This window comes from Nansenia antarctica (genome assembly GCF_963989245.1).
Source record: "Nansenia antarctica genome assembly, chromosome: 9".
Lineage (NCBI taxonomy): Eukaryota > Metazoa > Chordata > Actinopteri > Argentiniformes > Microstomatidae > Nansenia > Nansenia antarctica.
The window spans coordinates 46,221,072-46,230,209 of NC_137679.1; the positions used below are offsets into that span (position 1 = coordinate 46,221,072).

Genomic DNA, 9,138 nt, shown 5'->3' on the forward strand with positions numbered 1-9,138 from the left:
AGGGAGAGGGGAGGGAGGGAGAGAGAGAAGGGAGGGAGGAGAGGGAGGGAGGGAGAGAGAGCAGGAGGGAGGGAGGGAGGGAGAGAGAGAAGGGAGGGAGGGAAAGCAGGAGGGAGGGAGAGGGGAGGGAGGGAGAGAGAGAAGGGAGGGAGGGAGAGAGGGAGAGAGAGAAGGGAGGGAAGGAGGAGAGGGAGGGAGAGAGAGCAGGAGGGAGGGAGGGAGAGAGAGAAGGGAGGGAGGGAGGAGAGGGAGGGAGAGAGAGCAGGAGGGAGGGAGGGAGGGAGAGAGAGAAGGGAGGGAGGGAAAGCAGGAGGGAGGGAGAGGGGAGGGAGGGAGAGAGAGAAGGGAGGGAGGGAGAGAGAGAAGGGAGGGAGGGAGAGGGGAGGGAGGGAGAGAGAGAAGGGAGGGAGAGAGAGAAGGGAGGGAGAGAGAGAGGAGGGAGAGAAGGGAGGGAGGAGAGGGAGGGAGAGAGAGCAGGAGGGAGGGAGAGAGAGAGGAGGGAGAGAAGGGAGGGAGGAGAGGGAGGGAGAGAGAGCAGGAGGGAGGGAGGGAGGGAGAGAGAGAAGGGAGGGAGGGAGAGAAGGGAGGGAGGGAGGAGAGGGAGGGAGAGAGAGAAGGGAGGGAGGGAGAGAAGGGAGGGAGGGAGGAGAGGGAGGGAGAGAGAGCAGGAGGGAGGGAGGGAGGAAGAGGGGGAGGAAGGGAGAGAAGGGAGAGTGAGCAAGCAGGAGGGAGAGAGGGAGGTTGTGTGTGTGTGTGTGGAGATGTTTTCTCTGCAGGATGAACATAATATACTCATACCCATTCATTTCCTATGGCGGTCAGTTCTGACTGAAAACATCATAGGTGTGACACTGTTGAATAAATCACTCAGAATTCAGTGTGTGGTGGTCATCAACTGTATATGTTCAGAGGCCTAGTGTGGAGCATAACACAAGCTTATGAGTGACCAGTATCTAGAAAAATGTAATTAAACTTCAATGGAACAAAATAATGGAACATAACAAAATAAAAAATGACTGGCAACAACGTCTGTAATAGCACATGAAATCAACATTGCACTGAACATCATGGGTGTGTTCTCACTAGAACATTAGGGTGTGTTCTCACTAGAACATCAGGGTGTGTTCTCACTAGAACATTAGGGTGGGTTCTCACTAGGACATTAGGGTGTGTTCTCACTAGAACATTAGGGTGTGTTCTCACTAGGACATTAGGGTGTGTTCTCACTAGAACATTAGGGTGTGTTCTCACTAGAACATTAGGGTGTGTTCTCACTAGAACATTAGGGTGTGTTCTCACTAGGACATTAGGGGGTGTTCTCACTAGAACATTAGGGTGTGTTCTCACTAGAACATTAGGGGGTGTTCTCACTAGAACATTAGGGGGTGTTCTCACTAGAACATTAGGGGGTGTTCTCACTAGAACATTAGGGTGTGTTCTCACTAGAACATTAGGGTGTGTTCTCACTAGAACATTAGGGGGTGTTCTCACTAGGACATTAGGGTGTGTTCTCACTAGAACATTAGGGTGTGTTCTCACTAGAACATTAGGGGGTGTTCTCACTAGAACATTAGGGTGTGTTCTCACTAGAACATTAGGGTGTGTTCTCACTAGAACATTAGGCTGTGTTCTCACTAGAACATTAGGGGGTGTTCTCACTAGAACATTAGGGTGTGTTCTCACTAGAACATTAGGGGGTGTTCTCACTAGAACATTAGGGGGTGTTCTCACTAGAACATTAGGGTGTGTTCTCACTAGAACATTAGGGTGTGTTCTCACTAGAACATTAGGGGGTGTTCTCACTAGAACATTAGGGGGTGTTCTCACTAGGACATTAGGGGGTGTTCTCATTAGAACATCAGGGTGTGTTCTCACTAGAACATCAGGGTGTGTTCTCATTAGAACATCAGGGTGTGTTCTCACTAGGACATTAGGGTGTGTTCTCACTAGAACATTAGGGTGTGTTCTCACTAGGACATTAGGGTGTGTTCTCACTAGGACATAAGGGGGTGTTCTCACTAGGACATTAGGGTGTGTTCTCACTAGAACATTAGGGTGTGTTCTCACTAGAACATTAGGGGGTGTTCTCACTAGAACATTAGGGTGTGTTCTCACTAGAACATTAGGGGGTGTTCTCACTAGAACATTAGGGGGTGTTCTCACTAGAACATTAGGGTGTGTTCTCACTAGAACATTAGGGTGTGTTCTCACTAGAACATTAGGGTGTGTTCTCACTAGAACATTAGGGGGTGTTCTCACTAGAACATTAGGGTGTGTTCTCACTAGAACATTAGGGTGTGTTCTCACTAGAACATTAGAGTGTGTTCTCACTAGAACATTAGGGTGTGTTCTCACTAGGACATTAGGGTGTGTTCTCACTAGGACATTAGGGTGTGTTCTCACTAGAACATTAGGGTGTGTTCTCACTAGGACATCAGGGTGTTCTCACTAGAACATTAGGGGGTGTTCTCACTAGAACATCAGGGTGTGTTCTCACTAGAACATTAGGGGGTGTTCTCACTAGAACATTAGGGTGTTCTCACTAGAACATTAGGATGTGTTCTCACTAGGACATCAGGGTGTGTTCTCACTAGAACATTAGGCTGTGTTCTCACTAGAACATTAGGGGGTGTTCTCACTAGAACATTAGGGTGTGTTCTCACTAGAACATTAGGGGGTGTTCTCACTAGAACATTAGGGGGTGTTCTCACTAGAACATTAGGGTGTGTTCTCACTAGAACATTAGGGTGTGTTCTCACTAGAACATTAGGGGGTGTTCTCACTAGAACATTAGGGGGTGTTCTCACTAGGACATTAGGGGGTGTTCTCATTAGAACATCAGGGTGTGTTCTCACTAGAACATCAGGGTGTGTTCTCATTAGAACATCAGGGTGTGTTCTCACTAGGACATTAGGGTGTGTTCTCACTAGAACATTAGGGTGTGTTCTCACTAGGACATTAGGGTGTGTTCTCACTAGGACATAAGGGGGTGTTCTCACTAGGACATTAGGGTGTGTTCTCATTAGAACATTAGGGTGTGTTCTCACTAGGACATCAGGGTGTGTTCTCACTAGAACATTAGGGTGTGTTCTCACTAGAACATTAGGGGGTGTTCTCACTAGAACATTAGGGTGTGTTCTCACTAGAACATTAGGGGGTGTTCTCACTAGAACATTAGGGGGTGTTCTCACTAGAACATTAGGGTGTGTTCTCACTAGAACATTAGGGTGTGTTCTCACTAGAACATTAGGGTGTGTTCTCACTAGAACATTAGGGGGTGTTCTCACTAGAACATTAGGGTGTGTTCTCACTAGAACATTAGGGTGTGTTCTCACTAGAACATTAGAGTGTGTTCTCACTAGAACATTAGGGTGTGTTCTCACTAGGACATTAGGGTGTGTTCTCACTAGGACATTAGGGTGTGTTCTCACTAGAACATTAGGGTGTGTTCTCACTAGGACATCAGGGTGTTCTCACTAGAACATTAGGGGGTGTTCTCACTAGAACATCAGGGTGTGTTCTCACTAGAACATTAGGGGGTGTTCTCACTAGAACATTAGGGTGTTCTCACTAGAACATTAGGATGTGTTCTCACTAGGACATCAGGGTGTGTTCTCACTAGAACATCAGGGTGTGTTCTCACTAGAACATTAGGGTGTTCTCACTAGAACATTAGGGTGTGTTCTCACTAGAACATTAGGGGGTGTTCTCACTAGAACATTAGGGGGTGTTCTCACTAGGACATTAGGGTGTGTTCTCACTAGGACATTAGGGGGTGTTCTCACTAGGACATCAGGGTGTGTTCTCACTAGGACATTAGGGTGTGTTCTCACTAGAACATTAGGGTGTGTTCTCACTAGAACAACATGGGTGTGTTCTCACTAGGACATCAGGGTGTGTTCTCACTAGGACATCAGGGGGTGTTCTCACTAGAACATTAGGGTGTGTTCTCACTAGAACATTAGGGTGTGTTCTCACTAGGACATTAGGGGGTGTTCTCACTAGAACATTAGGGGGTGTTCTCACTAGAACATTAGGGTGTGTTCTCATTAGGACATTAGGGTGTGTTCTCACTAGAACATTAGGGTGTGTTCTCATTAGGGGGTGTTCTCACTAGAACATTAGGGGGTGTTCTCACTAGAACATTAGAGTGTGTTCTCACTAGGACATTAGGGTGTGTTCTCACTAGAACATTAGGGGGTGTTCTCACTAGAACATTAGGGTGTGTTCTCACTAGAACATTAGGGGGTGTTCTCACTAGAACATTAGGGTGTGTTCTCACTAGAACATTAGGGTGTGTTCTCACTAGAACATTAGGGTGTGTTCTCACTAGAACATTAGGGTGTGTTCTCACTAGAACATTAGGGTGTGTTCTCACTAGAACATTAGGGTGTGTTCTCACTAGAACATTAGGGTGTGTTCTCACTAGAACATTAGGGGGTGTTCTCACTAGAACATTAGGGTGTGTTCTCACTAGAACATTAGGGGGTGTTCTCACTAGAACATTAGGGGGTGTTCTCACTAGAACATTAGGGTGTGTTCTCACTAGAACATTAGGGGGTGTTCTCACTAGGACATTAGGGTGTGTTCTCACTAGAACATTAGGGTGTGTTCTCACTAGAACATTAGGGTGTGTTCTCACTAGAACAACATGGGTGTGTTCTCACTAGAACATTAGGGGGTGTTCTCACTAGGACATTAGGGTGTGTTCTCACTAGAACATTAGGGTGTGTTCTCACTAGAACATTAGGGTGTGTTCTCACTAGAACATTAGGGTGTGTTCTCACTAGAACATCAGGGTGTGTTCTCACTAGGACATTAGGGGGTGTTCTCACTAGAACAACATGGGTGTGTTCTCACTAGAACATTAGGGTGGGTTCTCACTAGGACATTAGGGTGTGTTCTCACTAGAACATTAGGGTGTGTTCTCACTAGGACATCAGGGTGTGTTCTCACTAGAACATTAGGGTGTGTTCTCACTAGAACATTAGGGTGTGTTCTCACTAGAACAACATGGGTGTGTTCTCACTAGAACATTAGGGGGTGTTCTCACTAGAACATTAGGATGTGTTCTCACTAGAACAACATGGGTGTGTTCTCACTAGAACAACATGGGTGTGTTCTCACTAGAACATTAGGGGGTGTTCTCACTAGAACATTAGGATGTGTTCTCACTAGAACATTAGGGGGTGTTCTCACTAGAACATTAGGGTGTGTTCTCACTAGAACATTAGGGGGTGTTCTCACTAGAACATTAGGGGGTGTTCTCACTAGAACATTAGAGTGTGTTCTCACTAGAACATTAGGGTGTGTTCTCACTAGAACATTAGGGTGTGTTCTCACTAGAACATTAGGGGGTGTTCTCACTAGGACATTAGGGGGTGTTCTCACTAGAACATTAGGGGGTGTTCTCATTAGGGTGTGTTCTCACTAGAACATTAGGCTGTGTTCTCACTAGAACATTAGGGTGTGTTCTCACTAAAACATTAGGGGGTGTTCTCACTAGAACATTAGGGAGTGTTCTCACTAGAACATTAGGGGGTGTTCTCACTAGAACATTAGGGTGTGTTCTCCCTAGAACATTAGGGTGTGTTCTCACTAGGACATTAGGGTGTGTTCTCACTAGAACATTAGGGTGTGTTCTCACTAGGACATTAGGGGGTGTTCTCACTAGAACATTAGGGGGTGTTCTCACTAGAACATTAGGGGGTGTTCTCACTAGAACATTAGGGGGTGTTCTCACTAGAACATTAGGGTGTGTTCTCACTAGGACATCAGGGTGTGTTCTCACTAGAACATTAGGGTGTTCTCACTAGAACATTAGGGGGTGTTCTCACTAGAACAACATGGGTGTGTTCTCACTAGAACATTAGGGTGTGTTCTCACTAGAACATTAGGGTGTGTTCTCATTAGGGTGTGTTCTCACTAGAACATTAGGGGGTGTTCTCACTAGAACATTAGGGTGTGTTCTCACTAGAACATTAGGGGGTGTTCTCACTAGAACATTAGGGTGTGTTCTCACTAGAACATTAGGGTGTGTTCTCACTAGAACATTAGGGTGTGTTCTCACTAGAACATTAGGGTGTGTTCTCACTAGGACATTAGGGTGTGTTCTCACTAGAACAACATGGGTGTGTTCTCACTAGAACATTTGCTTCACTTGGAATCGGAGTTTAGGATAAAGTTCGCTTTGCTCTGCGTCGTTTGGAGCTGTGAGAACGCGCATTCGAAGTCACTCCCGGAGCAAACAACCAACGCATGCTCCGCTTTAAAAGGGTGGTTTCACTCCGGTTAGAAACGACGCATCGAGGCTGTCCATAGGAAAACAACAGCGCAGGCGTGTTGATCTGGATAAGAGCGGGACGAACGGGCAATTTTCTATTTTTCTGACCAATCAACTACCACGTCTGTTGCTTCGATTGCGTATGTTACTTCGTTTACATGAAGAGCTGTGAGAACGCAAATCAGAGAAATAATTTATGCAACAATGTTGCAAACTCATCCACTTGCTCCGGGTCTCGATTCGGCCTTTCATGTGAGAACATGGCCCATAACTTAGTATAGCAGTGGCGGGCGGTGCATTTCACACCTAGGCCTTCAGTGATGTCCGACACAGTCCTACCTGAATTATTCTACCTCTTAATACCATCGTTATGACGCCATGGCTCTGGAAACTAGACAGAAACACAGTATAACCGGGCGTTGCATCACCTTAACATAGTCAGACAAGTACAACAGAGTTATATTAATATTTCCGAAGCATTTTTAATCAATAAATCCGCATTTACAATGAAGAGTGTTAAACTAACATCTTTAAGATCGCTTCACAATCGATCAGTCTTTTCAGTATGTCCCTATTTTTGCTCACCCTTTCGTTGTTCGTTGAGCTGTAAATCCACTCGGGTGTCCCCAAAGGTGTTCAAAAGCACCGTTGCTTGTAAGTGCCCAGCCGTGCTTTGGTGTCTCGTTGCTGCCTTGGATAGACAACTCAAGTTTGCAAAACCAGTGTGGCTCCCCACCCCCCCCCCCCTCTGGTGAACTTTGTGCCGCCTTCTGGGGCAGTGCTCAAGGCCGTTGTCCATGGCGACACTGATTGCTGCTCTACGAAGACGGGTCGGACTGACCCAGAACATCCTCCCTCCCCCCACCCATATAATCACTCCCTCGGCCCAGAAGATCATCGGCGCCCCCCTCCCCTCTCTGGAAGAGCTGTACAACACACGCTGCCTCAGGAAGGCCACCAAGATCTCCAGGGACCCATCCCACCCTGGGAATGAACACTTTGTTCGGCTGCGCTCAGGCAGGCGGTTCAGGACCATTTACGCACGGACAAATAGACTGAAGCTCAGCTTCTACCCTAGGGCCATTCAGGCCCTGAACACAGCAAAGACCTAGGTTCTAGGCCCTGGACAATCTAGACAACTTGATGGCAGCTACTAGATTGTAAACATAAGTGCAATATTGAAATATAACTGTGAACATTTCAAACCTGCTAACTGCGACACTTTAAATGAATGTGCAACAATACTATGTGCAATAGGACAACCCTTGTGTACATAAGGTTCAGATATAGGAAAGGTTAGGATATTTATAGCATAGCATTGATTGATTGATTGATTGATTGAAAACCTTTATTGTCCCCAATGGGGAAATTTTGTTGTCAAACAGCTCAGTTAGGGCAGAAAACATTCAGTACAGAAAACAGAAAAACATTCAATAAAAAACATAAAACAGTGCAGGCTCAGTAAGTAAAAAGTTCCAAAAGTTCCATCTCCAGGTCTCCCCCACCCTGCAGGGCCTGGTTGTAGAGTCGGAGTGCAGCTGGAATAAAGGACTGTCCAAATCTTTTTGTACTTTGACGGGGGAGAACAAATCTGTGGCTGAACTTGCTCCTCATCCCTGCCAGCTCGCAGTACATCGGGTGGGAGGGATATAGCATAGAGTACAGCACAGTGTTTTATTGTATAGTATAGTAGTATAGTATAGTAGATAGTGTACATAGCCTTTATTTATGCAAACCAGCTCTTTTCCCTTTTTTTATTTTACCCTTGGCCCTCTTGTTTTTAGTCTTTTTCCAAGCACCAGGGGAGCCCCCCTCCTAAATTTCGTTGTATCGTACCTGTACTGTATTAATGACAATAAAGACCATTCATTCATTCACTATCCATCCATCCTTCCTCCACCATCCCTCCCTCCTTCCTCCACCATCCATCCCTCCTTCCTCCACCATCCATCCCTCCTTCCTCCACCCCCCCTCCACCATCCATCTCTCCTTCCTCCACCCCCCCCTCCACCATCCATCCCTCCTTCCTCCACCATCCATCCCTCCTTCCTCCACCATCCATCCCTCCTTCCTCCACCCCCCCCCCACCATCCCTCCTTCCTCCACCATCCATGAGAAAACTGAGAAAAGCACTATACAAAATAAATGCTAAATGATAATAACAGCAGTAGTCTCACCTGCAATGTGACCACCAGGGGGCTAGGGGGCGCTGTGACGTCCACCAGAACCACTCTCCTCTCCTCTGGGCTCGTTCACACAAACACACTTCAGCTTTTATTCTCATTACAATCACATGGTTTATTCACTCAGTTAACAAACATCAACCCTGAACATAAATCAGTCAGCCAACCAGTCAGCCAGTCAGTCAGTCAGTCAGCCAGCCAGCCAACCAGTCAGCCAGTCAGCCAGTCAGTCAACCAACCAGTCAGCCAAGCATCACTATTCATCACAGCATGTAAAAGACGCGTGGCCAGGTGGGTCTTCTGATCTGTGATTGGCTGGGCCAGAGGGGTTGAAGAACGCTCAGTGTGGTTTGTGTCAGGACAGGAAGTGATGTCATAGCCATAGTGTGTCTGTCTCCCCTCGGTAGCGTCTTGCTGGTGTTCTGTGTGACATCATCAATCAATCATCATAATCAATACTTCCACATGTCTATAAAGTCTGGTCATCGCCCCCTGGAGGGTGGAGGGGGGAGGGGCCAAAGGTCACATGACCACCGGACAGTTCTAGTCCTGCTTCTTGGCTTCCTGGTTGCCATAGCTACTGCCGGTCTTGTTCACCTCTGAGACGCTGATCAGACGCTTCACCACTGCAGAGGCTGGAGGGGGGAGGGAGAGGGGGGGAGGGAGAGGGGG

General features: G+C 46.9%; 1 protein-coding gene across 1 annotated transcript in view; it reads right to left on the minus strand.

The window, feature by feature from the left end:
• Positions 1–9,009: 9,009 nt before the first annotated feature.
• agpat3 (1-acylglycerol-3-phosphate O-acyltransferase 3) overlaps positions 9,010–9,138 on the minus strand; it is a gene marked incomplete at both ends in the record, with an annotated part of 11,281 nt that continues 11,152 nt past the window's right edge. The window contains one exon of the mRNA XM_080539963.1: positions 9,010–9,101. Within this exon, the coding sequence (XP_080396089.1) occupies positions 9,010–9,101 (92 nt within the window). The remainder of the gene's footprint in view (positions 9,102–9,138) is intronic.